Source organism: Micropterus salmoides, unplaced genomic scaffold (genome assembly GCF_014851395.1).
Source record: "Micropterus salmoides isolate LMB-PRFRI ecotype aquatic unplaced genomic scaffold, ASM1485139v1 Ms_hic_scaffold_12, whole genome shotgun sequence".
In the NCBI taxonomy this organism is placed as follows: domain Eukaryota; kingdom Metazoa; phylum Chordata; class Actinopteri; order Centrarchiformes; family Centrarchidae; genus Micropterus; species Micropterus salmoides.
The window spans coordinates 6567622-6582532 of NW_024040263.1; the positions used below are offsets into that span (position 1 = coordinate 6567622).

General features: G+C 39.0%; 1 protein-coding gene and 2 long non-coding RNA genes across 3 annotated transcripts; 2 read left to right on the forward strand and 1 right to left on the reverse strand.

Annotated features, from left to right (window-relative positions):
* Positions 1 to 694: 694 nt before the first annotated feature.
* Positions 695 to 8487, reverse strand: LOC119898823 (pollen-specific leucine-rich repeat extensin-like protein 1). The gene is made up of 4 exons (XM_038713088.1): positions 3744 to 8487; positions 2247 to 3542; positions 1813 to 2123; positions 695 to 1685 (listed from the first exon to the last, which is right to left on the reverse strand). The coding sequence occupies exons 2-4, from the start codon at positions 2720 to 2722 to the stop codon at positions 1438 to 1440; spliced, it is 1035 nt and encodes a 344-aa protein (XP_038569016.1). The 5' UTR covers positions 2723 to 3542; positions 3744 to 8487; the 3' UTR covers positions 695 to 1437.
* A 12-nt stretch (positions 8488 to 8499) lies between these two features.
* LOC119898825 lies at positions 8500 to 10677 on the forward strand. The gene is made up of 3 exons (XR_005443644.1): positions 8500 to 8622; positions 9262 to 9390; positions 10406 to 10677. It is a non-coding gene; the product is annotated as an uncharacterized LOC119898825 (long non-coding RNA).
* Positions 10678 to 10687: 10 nt separating this feature from the next.
* On the forward strand, positions 10688 to 12055 carry LOC119898824. The gene is made up of 2 exons (XR_005443643.1): positions 10688 to 11111; positions 11536 to 12055. It is a non-coding gene; the product is annotated as an uncharacterized LOC119898824 (long non-coding RNA).
* Positions 12056 to 14911: the final 2856 nt, after the last annotated feature.

Below are 14911 nucleotides of genomic sequence, written 5' to 3' on the forward strand. Positions count from 1 at the left end.
ACACACACACACACACACACACAATTATAAGCACAGGGACCCATACCTTCCACCTCCAGGAGCCAGTCTTTCCAGAATACAATGGTCCTGGCTTCCAACCGCCTCCTATTTGATGATGGGAGGGATCGGCATCTGGCCTGGAACACCCCCACAATGTCGCTGGCCTTTAGGGTTGTTGTGTCCTGGAGGAAGACTTTTTCAAAGTCTTGTGGATGTGAGGTGACTTCATCCAGGACACCAAGTGAAGTTAGTCCTTCTTTGAATCTGATGCAAAAAAATAATAATTTAATTCTGTTCTTTACAATGTTACCCAAGATTGTAGAAATTGTAAAACACCATTACCTCATGTTCTATTATTGCTGGGTCTCTGTAAATATTACTAAGAGTATGGTCTAGACCTTGTCTATATGAAAACTGCAATGAGATAAACTTATGAATTGGCACTACTGGTGTGTATATAAAAATTTAATTGTATCGTTTTCTGCCTGCAAGTCTGTACACGTGTGTGCGTAAAAAACAAAAATCAATAAAAAAATTGTTGACCAACCTCTGGAGAGACACCATCAGGGTGACACACAATAGCAATGCCCTTTCATACATTAGCAGACCCCAACTACCATTTCCTGCTGTCATCAGATTTGTGGTATTAATTTTTTTTGCCTCTGCCCTGCCTCTTCACACCTTTAAAGATTCTCCAATACTCCCTCACCATGCACCTAGGGCAAGGGGTTTTCAAAGTCTTAGACTGCGGGCTTCCCCTCAGACAAAGTTTCGGAAACAGCGCTCCCCCCACCAAGTCTTTAGTTTAGTTTACTTTGTAAGCTTTGCTTAATTCCTGGATGCCTATCGGATCTTGATTAAATTAATTGATCCCATAGACACTTAATATTTGAGCCAAAATAGCATGACTTCTGACTACAGTGACTTAGTTTCTGACTCTGATGGGGGAACCAAAAACTACTGTATCTCCAAACTCACACATGTAGGCTATTCTATGTTCACTTGGTGATATGGTGGTTTCAGTTCCAGTCACCGAGCCTCCCCTGAAACCATTTACTTTAAATGGTGTACTTAATATTGTGATTAGTTAATTTAAAATAACTTGACTTCACGTGTCAATAGCAACTCAAGGAGAAATCCCACTACTGTAATTTGAACACCAAGGTTCTAGTAAAGTTGCTTTGCTGCAGTTGATGTCAATTAACATTTTCTGTTTGTAATATACAACTTACTGTTGGAGGGCTGCATAGATTCGGCCTTCACAGTGGAACTGGAGGACAGCTTCCATCAATTCCCCCCTGTGGTCCAACGAGCGGAGGTGCCGTAGGGCTCCCATCATTGCCAACTCTTCGGCCGCTTCATTGACAGCCTGCCTTGCATCCTGTAGCGCTACTGCACTGCTTATCTGAAATTATAAAAAGAAATAGAGAGTAGCCACTACCAAATACTTGAACATTTATTGGCCAGAGACAGGTGTGTAAAGTGTGTAATGACTTCCAAACTTGCCTTCTCCAGTTTTGCCCTAAGGCTGTGGTCTACCACCTCTTCAATGGTTGCTGGACTAGGTGGAAGACCACAGACTTGATTAAAAAGCCTCTTGGAAAAAAAGTGTGGCGACACCCCTCCATGGATGAGACAAACTGCCAACATTTGGCCCACAAGTCTATAAGTGTTGTTGTGAAGAGCTATAAAAGAAAGACAATTAAAATTGATCAAAGTAATGTTAAATAAAGCTGTGGAGTGTGGACATACATTAAATGAGTATGTTTCCTGACATTGTTGGAAAGAAAAAAAACAAACAAAAAAACATACCAACACTGTCAAGGGCCAGGGTACGGGCTTCAAGAGGCCCTTCAAATATTTGATGCTCCTGGAGTTGTTGCATTAGCAACCTACAAAATTCCCTTGTTGGCCCACCATCGTCGATGGCACCTTCTCCTTGACCATCCTCATCTATGAAAACGATGTCCAGCTTGGACTGTGGATTGAAGGCTGGTCGCCGGAAGGCTCTCTCGGCACATTCAAATTCTTCATTGCGAAGAACATTTATCTGATTGGCTGTGGGAGCCAGATGGTGAACCCTTGATTGTAGGGATCGAAGTGCCACAGCGATGTCAAAAGCTCTGTATTGATAGAGAAAAAATGCTGAAATTACAATCATTTAAACCAGTGGTTCTCCAGGTTTTGTCACACCTTCAACTTGCACTATAAGGGTGTTACAGTATCTTCAGAAAATGTGTACTTACTCTTCAGTTCCCTCCTGGTATGGGCTCGATGGTGCGGAGGATATATAGAAATGATTGTGAGCTGGAGATGGAGCAGGTGAAGAGGTGTGGATTGGTGGAGATGGAGCAGGAGAAGAGGTGTGGATTGGTGGAGATGGAGCAGGAGAAGAGGTGTGGATTGGTGGAGATGGAGCAGGAGAAGAGGTGTGGATTGGTGGAGATGGAGCAGGAGAAGAGGTGTGGATTGGTGGAGATGGAGCAGGAGAAGAGGTGTGGATTGGTGGAGATGGAGCAGGTGAAGAGGTGTGGATTGGTGGAGATGGAGCAGGAGAAGAGGTGTGGATTGGTGGAGATGGAGCAGGAGAAGAGGTGTGGATTGGTGGAGATGGAGCAGGAGAAGAGGTGTGGATTGGTGGAGATGGAGCAGGAGAAGTTGTCCCAACTGCAATTGGTGGTGCAGCTGGTGTTTGTTCCACTGGTATGGAGGGGTTTGACATAACATCCTAAAATGAAATGATGAACAACATTAATATGCATGTGAAGGCTCATACAGTTTCAGCCACAACTTTATATCTTTATAAGTAAAGGCAAGTAGCATCTGAAGCGAACTAATAGGACTAAAAGGGGTAATCCACTTAAATGGAGGTGAGGCAGGCAGTCTGAGAAATGAACCAAATATCCAACAAAAAGCAATAATACAAACTGAGAAGGCCAGCAAGAACCAAAATACAGAATCCCCAACAGAAACAGAATCCCAAAGACAGAAAAATTGTTAGACAAGATCAGATAATCAACATTAACAGGAAAAAAAGCTAGATAAGAAACAAGAAGTCAAAATACTACAAAATACATAAGGGTGCAAAATTGAAGACAATTTAATTGGCCTGGGGAAATTGTTATATGTTGTCTTTAATTTTGCACCCTTATGTATGTGGTGTATGCTTAACACCATATAATCATGGACAAGGAACAAGAATGTGGAGACTGGGAGGTCTAAACAACAAAAACACAAGAGGAAGAACATAACAGGAATAAAAACACGAAAATACTACAAACCAGACCAAAAACTACAACACTAGCGCTGTGTCACATATTTGCATACCTTGGGGCGTAGGTAGAGACAAGAGCGCCCTAGGGCATTCTGGGCATGTATGTCCCTTGGGCACTGCTCCTCCAACACTATTATGCTGCGCTGCCCATTGACTCGGCAAAGCTCAAAGTGTTCAGGCAACGCGGGGATGTTTTCTTGAAGGACTTGAACAAACTCCTGTTCGTCAAGGTCTAAAGGGACGACGACCCGACAGGGAGGAGTAGCATCTGCGTAAAAAAAGATATATTACTCAAAGTTTTAACAACGTAACAAAGTTCTTATTACTAATAACAAGCAAGACAAAATGTCATGAACCACTATGTAAAAGATGGTGAAACAAAAAAACTGGTTATACAACAAATCTGTTTTTGTTTTTTTAACAAAGATCTGTCCACGTAAATTAGCAAACTAATAAAAACAGAGATTACCCCTATGAGACCTGTAACAGGTCAATGTGCTGCTCCTCAGCACAGACACTCTGAAGGTTATTTGTCGTCTTGTGCTACATCTGCGTCTCCGGGCTGGTCCGCCACCCTCCTCTCGTCTGAATGTTTGGAATCTACAGAATAGTTGAAAATACACACGGAAAATATGATGAACTGTAACAACTCACAAACATTAACATTACTTATACTGCAGTCCTTCAAAGGTGTAGGTCTACTGTATTTCCGACTGAATTCTGGCAATGCAGTTAAAATACTAACATTTACTTTAATAAGCTTTGTCAACAGGTTCCTTGTAACTACATTAGGTTCCGCTAGACACAATGTTACGACTCTTTGCACAACCTCCACAATCTTGGGTTGAACAATCATAATAAAAGAAAAACTATTAAGTAAATTCTATGTTCTGCTCTCAGTACATTCTGAATTCTAAGTCTCTACTTTAATTGAAATGGCCTGTGCCAGAAGTAAAATCTGCACATTAATCTAGTCACATTGTATTCTGTCAAATGACAGGTAAGGAGGTTTTACCTAATTTCATTGTCCTACTTGTGCTAATTTGTGCTTTGTCTCAAAGGTGCTTCACGTTGCCGCTTTTAATAATCTTGAAAATCTGAGATTATATGCCTATATGTTTTGTTAAATATATAGTTTGTAGCCTTCGGTACTTTTGCTGAATGGCCGCTTCTGTTAATCTTGTTCATTAAGAGGATAATCAAAAACTTGCACGATTTTTAAATGAGATGGCGTAACATAGTGGCTTATTGTCATGACAACAGAACCGCAGCAATGAAGTCACAGTTCAAGATAAATCAACTGTTTTTACCAGTCAGATTCATCACAAGTCAAAATATTCACCCGAAGTACGAACGTTAACCTAAACAAATAAATTAAATGATGAATATGAATTAACTGACATAGCACTCTAAGGTTATCTTTAATTCCACTGTTTGTGCCGATTGACTATGTAAATAAAATAATGTATGGTAAAGGGACAAAAATATGACAAGTACGAAGAAGATGTAGGACATATTGGAAGTTGAAACAAAGTTTGTAAGACACTGTATCTTCCTCCAGAAGGAGGTCAATGAGACTGCAGCGCCGCCAGCTGGTGTAACCATTAAGTTACCTGTTGTTTTAGGCGCCTTTTGTGAAACACTTTCAATTCAAATGATAAAAGCCCCGGAAATAAGGCCTAACATTAATCATCCCCAAAAGATTTAACGTTGTAGGCTTGAATATCATTTTAGAAAATATGTCTTTTCAAATACTAAATGTCCAGACTTTTACTTTTCTTGTAAAGTAACAGCAAAAGCATTTTAGAAACATGCACTTTATGCACAGGTTATCCTACAATTATAATAATGTTAATTCAACTATTTTTAAATGCTAGCGTTAATATGCAATACTATGGAATGTCTGGTGTAAGTTTAACGTTACCCAGTAACAGTTAACATAGCCTACACTAATATCTATAAAAACGGATTTTTATATACAGTCTATGATAAAAAACAGTTCACCTCTGAAGTAGAGAAGATGCTTCTTGTCCGTCTTCATTCAAAATTCTGTTGAACTGGGCGTTCATTCTGTCTCTGATTTCACTTATTCTTCTTCGAAATCTTCTGCCTCTCTCCGACATGTCTGTTCATCTACCATCTCAAAAGAGCGGACTGAGAATGAAAAGCCGCGGAAAACCGCGAAAACGTCAACAAGTGTGACGCAATTACGTTTGTTTCCTCATTCTTGCTGTCTCATTTTTAAAGCATTTCTCTCTGTGAGAATATGTTAATGGTTAGGATTATTTCCATTTTCAGGCAATATTATTATTATTTCCAATATTATTTAGGCTAGGCCTATGCGCTATAGCCTTGGTCTAACTCTGCTGAGGAACAACCACCTGGTCAAATATCTATGTATTAAAAACCTTTATAATATGATCATATTACTAACTTTTGGAAATATTTATTTAGAAAGTCATACAATAATAGTTATTCTTTAAAAATCTTATGACCACAACTGCAATGTTTAGCCTACGTGGTATGTTCAATGGTCACATGACAACATGGTTGTAAAAGGAAATGTTTGTAACTCCCTTCTGGTACATAGCAGGCAGTACAATTATAGAATGGTAAACAGAAATAAATTAAAAACTGTAGCTTGAGTTTAAAGCTCTTCTGCCGTCTGGTGGTGTGACAGCAGAAACATGTCTATCTTCTATCTAGATGGCAACAGGGTGAACAGGCACAGGCTGTTAACGTCCTTTAAGATATTTTGACCAGCTTACCTGGCTTTTAATATTTATTATATTTATTTATATTTTAATATTTGTAAATTGTGATGTAAAGGAATAACTCACATACACAATTTTGCAAATTTATTCCATCTTTGTTTATTACATATGACAATAAAACGGTGAAATACAGTCTGTGCTTCAAGGGCAGTAGAAGGTGTTTCCAGCTCCCTAAAAAGAAAAAAACACTTCTCACAACATAGGCTATGAGTGAGTTTAGGCTACAGTCTCAAGCATAGCATAGGCTATAAGAAGCTATATTTCAAAAACTCACAGTTCAAAATAATGCCTGTATATAATAGCCCTATATATTTACTAATATTACACTTGCTGTTTACCTATCTCATTCCTCAGAGTGATTAGACTAAGTGTTAGACTTAATGTAGGGTACACATACCTATGGTTTCTCCTGAAACGGAGGTGCAGAAGGATTGCTGTCTTCTCCTTTCCTGTCGGAGAAGTTATTCGCACAATGAGGGTGTGTATTTGCGAATTTGAACTAGCCTTCAGTAGAGTTGGTGCTACAGGTAGTAATGCCATAATAATGACAATATAGCGACAAATAGCCTACCTATGCACATGTTAATTTTTCATTCATTCATTCTTGTCAAAGATACCTGCCGACCTATTTAATAAACCAATCAATGTCAAGTACAGGGAGACGCAGTGGGGAGATGCAGCCCACTTAGATGATGATGACAGAACGCAAGTCTGTCACGTAAAGTCTTTTAGTGTGGTCGCAGAAGGTGTGAAACCAAACCAAAACTAACCGAATGGATCAAAATGTATCAAAACATGAACTTTGGTTCGCACCTTGGTGCTTTGTTGGTTCTGTCCCTAAATTTCTTATGGCTGTGAATAGGGTTGTAAAAAGATAGGCTATATGAATATATCAAATAGGCTATCTAGCCAAACTAGTAGCCTACTTACACTATATCTAAATGTTCTATGTTAAGAAAACGTAAAGATGACATTCATGAAGCTACACCATGTAACTTAATAAAAACATCAGCCCCACAGTTACTGCAGGCGAAACATGAATTACACTGCATTAGGTGGTTTATTTGAAAAGAGTATACATGTGCTGATTAAGGCCATATGTCTATTTCATCAGGTATGTAAAGACATTTTTGGGTTATGTTCAATGTCAGCGGGAGATTTGTACCGCCTCGAGTTGTCATTAACTAGCTTTAGGCCTGACAGCCCTGTGTGTTTTGAAATGTTATCATTTACAGTTAGCAGTAGCTACACTATAATGTATTATCATTGTTAATAACAGATTAAACTTCCAGTGATAGGCTATAATGCCTCATAAATGGTACACTACATATCTATGTATATGTAACATTTTCAATTCAGACCATAACAAAACCAAAAGTCATTAAAACTCATAAGCTTCTTTACTTCATGTTATTATCTATTTTTGTAACAATGATTGTACTTGTCATTTACTCTATCAATGTAATGTCATAATTCTCCTATTATTTATGTCCATATTTGGATAGTGCATTTACTGAAACTGGGAGAAAGTATCCAACAATCCACTTGATCAAAAATATGCATAACAAACTCGTTATGTCAAATATTGGTAAGGAACAACAAGTAGACACAAACACAGTAGTTTTTTGGTTTGTTTGTTTGTTCTTTAAAAAAGGAACTGTGGAAAAGCTCCTCTAAACAGAACAGAAACATCTAAGCACCTGTTGAGTCTTTTCCAGAGCAGCCAGTTGACAATCTGAGGAGTCATCAGTCAGATGGTCACCAAGCTGTATCTGGACACTAAGCCATTCACAAACACCTCAGAAAAAAAAAAAGGGATATTCCCCTTTTTCATAGATAGGCCCATAACCATAATGAGAACAACAGACGTGGTGCTGGTGGTGGTCAAGCTGGAGTCTAATCTGAAGTTACAGGTCAGTTCTTACAAATGGTTAGCTCTCCCTAACAGCCAGAGTACTTTCAGAGTACTTTCATTAGTTTTTATTTCAGTTAAGGGGGAATGGGGATGGTAACAGGGGGAAAAAGCAAGCAAGAAATATTGTGGCATAAGAGTTGGATAAATAAATTAAAGTTTATATTAGTTTGTAAAAAGAAAAAAAAAGTGTGATCACATTGTTTAGGTTTAATTTAACATATGATTCAAAAGGTTTATCACGTTATGTATTGAACAAGTATCTCCATTGGATGTGAAAAGTGTCCATCAAACCATGTATCTTCCACTACAGGATGCACGCACCTCCCTCCCTTTATTTGAGAAAGTGTCTCAAACAACAGAATATTTCTATAGTGTTTTTTTTTTACCTAAGTTACCAAAGGTCTGACTGCTGTGGAAGACATACTTTGTAATCTATTAAAATCCTCTTTCCCCTTTCAAATTCTTCCATCCACATGCATGTAAATGTAATGTTGAGTCGACCAAGTCCTCCAAGGCTTTTACATTACAAATATGTACTCCACTGCAGACAGTAGGGGGCAGCAGAGCGCTGCCTGCTGCCGGTTGGGGACTGTTTTGATGACGTAGCTGTCGTCGTCTTGCCGTTCCGGCAAGATCGTCGAGATCCTCCTGTTTTACAGGTCAGTACGGTGTATAAAAGCACAAAACAGATGAATAAGCATAGCAATCGTTATCTGTTGTGTTTACGTTGTTTTTAGTATGAACTATGCAGTTTGTTGATAGGTTTCTTACACTGTGCTAGACGTTAGCTAGCACTCCCGATCCTCGGTCAATGTCCACCATTAACGTTTACGGCTGCTGGGCGCTGGTTTCACATATGAAGTATTTTATTTGTATTTTGTTTACAAAAAAATGTCACTATCTTGCCAGGATCTTTTATTAAATTGAGGACAGTGAACGGTTCTGTCAGTAAGAACTATGAGAGATTTATCCCTGTTAATATAAAAGGTTTAAATTCCCTTTTTATATATTTAAGTATTATACTTTTTTGTTAATATTTCGAAGGTTTACATTCACTGTAGGCTACGAGAGTTTTAAATTCCCTTTTAATGAGGAAAATGATGAATTGATGCGTGTGCTAGATACATTTTATTCACTTTATGTAATTTGGTTACTTAGTTGAATATTACTGAGTGATGTGCAAAAAGAGACTTCATGTAATGACTAAAATTACTGTATTTATTAAATGAACTCTGGGAAGACCGTCTAGACCAATGGCAGCAAGTTTCCTCAGCCTCATCATTTCTGCTGTTTTACAGGTTTATTACCTTTCCACGTGCCCTGTGCCTGGGGCTTGTAAGGCATATAAGCTGGCTTGCCAACCGGCAATAAAAGAATAGCAGAAACAACAGCAAAAAGCTTTCGCCGTGGAAGATACCGTCGCTAAGGTAAAGTATAGCTTTAAGATTATTGTTTGACAACTTTATCAAGTTTGTACTAGTTCAGAGTCATTCTCATCTGTCATTTTGTAGATTGGCTAACGTAAACTTGTTCTTTACAACTCACTGCTGATGTAGCAAGTATAGGGTTTGAAAGCTTTGTGGTTCAATGTAAAATATGATGGGACAGTTCACTGTGCTTCAAAGATCTATATTTGGTTTCCTCAATCAAAAACAGATGTTTAAGACTTTTGGTTTCGGTTTTATTTCTTCCGTATTTCAGAAAGAATCGGCTGGGGCCCAAAATGTTATAATTAAAAAAAAAGTCTAATATCATTCAGCATCAATAGTTATCATGAAAAAGGTCAAATTCTTATTTCTGTCAAGTTTAAAAGCTGACCTTTGCTTCTGATTTGAAAGTTGAAAAAAAACATATAGTTTATTTTGGTTTTAAACTTTTATTTATGGTCAGTACATGACAAGAGCCTGCAAAACAGTGGTCACTTAACAGATCTCAGGTAGAACGTCAAAAAACAATTATGATAAAAATCTTTTTTCAAAAAATTTCACTGAATGTAGGCATTAAAATAATTCAGGAAAAATGTCTGCACACCATTGGACTGCAGAGATTTGTCCTTTGTGTCCTGCAGTGATATTTTTTGTCTTTCACTTGAGTACTTTTGACTGGATGTGCACACACTTGGCCCCTCTGGAGGTTTTATACCAATGACAACCATACAAACAATTGAAAACATATTGTATAAAACCTTTTCACGCAAATAAATGTAGCTCAGATCAAATCACAGATCACAATAATGTGAGAAGTAGTAAAACCTTTCAACATACTGATGCACACGTAGAAGTGTGTGTAAGATGTAGTTAATGCAGTGAATGCTGAATGTTTTCTAGTTTGCTTGCTATTGTTTAGCACACTTTTTGCACAGACAGACACAACACCACACTAAGACACACTGTGAGGACAACATTTACAGAATTTCTGTTTTTGTTTTCTCTTATTCACAAGGAGAAGGAATTGAGGAGGACTCTTCAACCGATGAGGCTCATCTTGGAAGACGGGGAAATCCAGAGACCTGGAACGTGAAGGTCCAGAAAAGTATGTCCATGCCAGTCTGCAACCTGCTAAAGGTTCACTAAACTCTACTGCAGAAAAGCAGAAGACACATCATAAGAACAAGATTTCTAAGTATTTCTGGGGGAATTTGGACTGGAGAAATGATTGTGAAGTCTGTGGTGGAGGGGAGCACTGTAAAGCGGCGGCGGACAGGAGCAGATGAATCCAGAGGTCAGCATCCATTATTTGTCACCCTGTAGTAGATTGGAGAAGAATCTGAATGTGCCAACGCTTGTTCCTGTCAACATTAGGCATAAAGCAGTGGTGTTTTTTGAAGTGGGAGCCCTCTTGAAAACAGCCTCTGTCAATGTAAGTTTTGTCAAACATTTTCTGTGACTTAAATATATCTCCCTTTCACTTAAAGAAAGACCAGTGTGATGCCTACTGTTCTTTCAAGCCTGGAAACATCGAAGCAGCTTCATGGGACACAAAGCCTGCGAAGCAGAAGGACAAAGACGATGCAGATGAGAAGACCTTGTTGGTGCTCACTCCAATTCCAGGCCATACCGTGTGAGGTACATATCTTCAAGGACTTCTGCCAGATGGGGAACTGGGAAAAAGCTGGGGATCCAACATTGCATGACCTCCAAACAATCAGGTATTTTATCAGACATATACATTCTTGCACAAATATTGCCTTCTATGTCAATAGAAATCAGTTGTGAAAAGTACCCAAGTACATGCGCCCAATTACTCTACTTTTTGAAGTACTACTCCACTACATTTATTTTGATGGCTTTAGTGACTAGTTACTCTGCAGATTATAAATTAAAAACATATTCAAAAACTAGAGTATTTTCACAGATAAAGCCACACAGCAAAATATAAAGTAGTTAGAATTAGCTTTACTTTTCATCTTAAAATTTGAATGTAGGACTTTTGACATACAGAATATCTCTACAGTGTGGTGTTGGAACATTTACCTAAGGTCTGACTACTTTTTCCACCACTGTGAAAGACGTACTTTGTAATCTATTAAAATTCTGTCCCTATTTTCCCTTTTAAATTCTTCCATCCACTAGATACAACGTGGATGGCACCACTCAGATGACTGGGAAGCCTATCTGTCCCCATCTCTTAAAAGAAGAGTATCACCACAGCAGCCCCACTGTGCGCATCCAGCCAGCCAGTTAAAGAGCTGAAGTTCAAACAGCCCCAAGAACTGAAGGTTTTGCCCAAGAACTTCCACTCACCCTACGATGGACTGGACCACGAGTGATGCCCGTCACCAGCTGGAGCCTCACGCAGACGCGCACACACACACACTGATGTACTTAGGCTATATTAGTTACAGTTGTTCATTAAAATGAGCGTAATTATATTTTGCATTATTTTTTAAATACCTTTTACTGGTTTTAATGGTTTTAACATAATTCCTAATTGTTCAAAGTATTAAGTCAAATATCTGGTAGTAGTCAAGACTCCAATCAATTGTCTCTCACAAATAGTCTGACAGATTCTTTATCCTGGTTGTTCATAATAATAATTTTGAATGTTGTGTGGTTTACACAGTAAAATAAATTTCAACCTTTACTGATTAAACCGATTTCATTTTGTCATTATCAGCCAACATTATTCACAATGTAAAGATAGCTTATTGATGATTAACATGATTTCAAAACAAGCATCTTATTATTTAGCTTAGGTATCATCAGAAGGTATGCTTTCACAAAGACTTCAGGTAACCTTTCTCAAATATGTCCATTTCGGAGGAAAGCAATTCAGCGTTTTTTAAAAACCAAGTATCTTAATAGCCTGCAGATGCCTTTTCAGGATCAGAAGGAGCTTTATTGTCAAGTAGTGTTTTACACATACGAGGAATTTGCTGTGGTGATAAGGTGCTACATGTAGACAAACATACAGTCAACATAAATAAATGTGGAAATATATAAATATGGAATAAGATAAGTTTTTGTAGCAACTTGTATAGTGTAGTGTTTTGGGGTAACATAAATATTATCGCAGGAGTCCGGAAGGATAGCTTTGGATAAATAAATAAAAGCCAGGGAATAAATGACAAGTTTTCCCTGAACCGACTGAAACACACGTTTGTGTCAGGTTGCCTTTGGCCTGGATTTAGGATGACATGGTAAAACAAAGCTTTGTAGAAACAAGGGTAGGCTCGCTATCAATACTACACCGACTGAAGGGCTCATAAAAAGACAAATGAGGCTTAAACTGTTCACTGATGACCATGTAAAGATAGTTGTTCCACTTATGGTGATTTCTTACTTTCTTTGTGTTTGTATGTTCTATTTTAGGAGATACTTTAATCTGACAGTGATGATAAATAAAATGCAAATTAATTATTTATGTCAAATTTGATCTAAAATCATCAATCACTAGATGTTACAAGCTATAACCTAGAGTAGCTAAATATTTTTAGTAAATGTAGTCAATTTACTTGATCAGTCTGGGACTTTTGTGTTGAGTTTTTCATGCTTGTCTGTGGTTACTTTATGCCTTTGAGTGGCTACGATCACAGTAAAGTAGATCAGTGCTGAATTAGTGTGGTCTGTTCTTCTTCTGTACTGATTGGGTGACAACAGTTCAAATTTAGTGGCTGTAAAATCCACAGGGCGGAGCTCATTATCATTGTACAAAACGCCGTTTTTTACGCCGTTTGTTTAGTTAACAAAACGGCGTTTTGTTAACTAAACGCCGCTTTTTACGGCGTGCCAAAAGAAAACGGCGTTTTTCGCGGCGTTTTTATACACAAAACGCCGTTTTAAACGCCATTTTGTTAGCAAAACGTGCTACAAGAGTGACGTTTTTTGGCACTAATGGCTTGCCATATCCCAGCCCCGTCCGGGGTCTGGCGGGCGTCGGAGAGTGGGAAAGATTTATATTTGAAAACTACATGTGAGCGGAACACGGTCAGGCATGCTATTAATAACTATTCAGCACTCTGTCCCAGGCATTCCCCTCCTGTGTGAAGGAGAGACCTAACCGCTCCCATCCTGGCAACCGGAAAAGGTGACAAGGCCACGTGGAGCCGGATTCCATCATCGATTCCTTGTTGGTCAACTCTGTAGTTCAAATACGTGTAGTGTAGTGTTTGGCTACCTGCTTCTTTCTCCCCCCCCCCCCCCCTCACTCACATACACAGTGAATGTTATGACCTATGGCTATATGTACGGTAAATTCAAAATGCCGAGAATATAGTGACTTGTAGTTACTTCTGGAGTGCTGTCCTTAGCACCTCTGGTCTGCTGAGCTGAGCCGGTTGGAGGCTCGATGTCGTCGCAGGGCTCCGGGATAGAATTAGAGTGGCTGGCGTGGACCCTGGTGTCCCGTCCCATGACTTTCACTGCGGTTTCGGTGGTTAAAAGCACTTGGAAAGGACCCCGAAAACCAATTGAAGGAAAACCTGTGGCCATTGATGAGTGCATAACTCCCTGGCTCTAAGTGAGGGAGAGTTGCCATGGCTACAAAGGGCAGCTGTGAAGGCAATGTCGCTTGCGCATGTGGTAAAAACAATTTCTTACTTCACCAAAACATTTTGTCATATTTGTTACCATTTTACTGCACCAGCACTCTGTTGCTGATGCCATCACTCAGGAAGGAAAACAGAGATGAATTTCAGTGATTAGGCTTGTTAGGAGAGTTAGGGCTTTGTCCACCGCTCTGGCCTCCTGTTTGTGGAAAACTTTAACATATTTACTTAACATGCTAACCATTACAAGACAGCATTTCATTTATTCACATGGTATTAGTGCAATTCACCATAATATCACGTCTGGACCTGTAGGAAAGACACAGTTTACTACAGCATGAGATTTTGAGTTCGTCCGTAGTTTTGCTTCCACAATCTCTTTGAGATAGCTCTGGCTAGACAGTAGCATGTTCTAAACCGGTCTCACCCTCTCTGAGTGAGTCTTCTTACCTGGAGCTCAAAGTGTCCAATAACACCGCGTCCAAAAACACAGACAGTTTACCCTTCATTTCTGTCTCTGAACAGCTGCTAAGTCTAGCATGAAAGCAGATTCAACCTCATACTTTAACATGTTAGTGTTAACCCCTGTTAATCATCCATCCGCACCGTATAGGCAATATGAATTAAAAGGAAAACACTTAAAAGAACTTTAAGTGACACTTAAATGTCATTGTAATCTGTTAGTTCAGTAATTCAGTCCTTATTCAACCTCCCCCTTTTGCCCAAGTGGTCCCTTGGGACACACATGAGCAACCTTCTGGACCATATTTTGAAAGGGTTAAACAATAACATTCAACAACATGGAATGAGCTGGCAGCATCCGTTCTGGCTTCTCCTGTGGGAATCTGCTAGTGTGCATTTTATCATTAAACGGCAGCAAATGTGTGCAGACACACAAACATCCAGTTCAGTATAAAATAAGCAACAAAACAATAAGCAACAGGACAACAAAGCACCAGGCA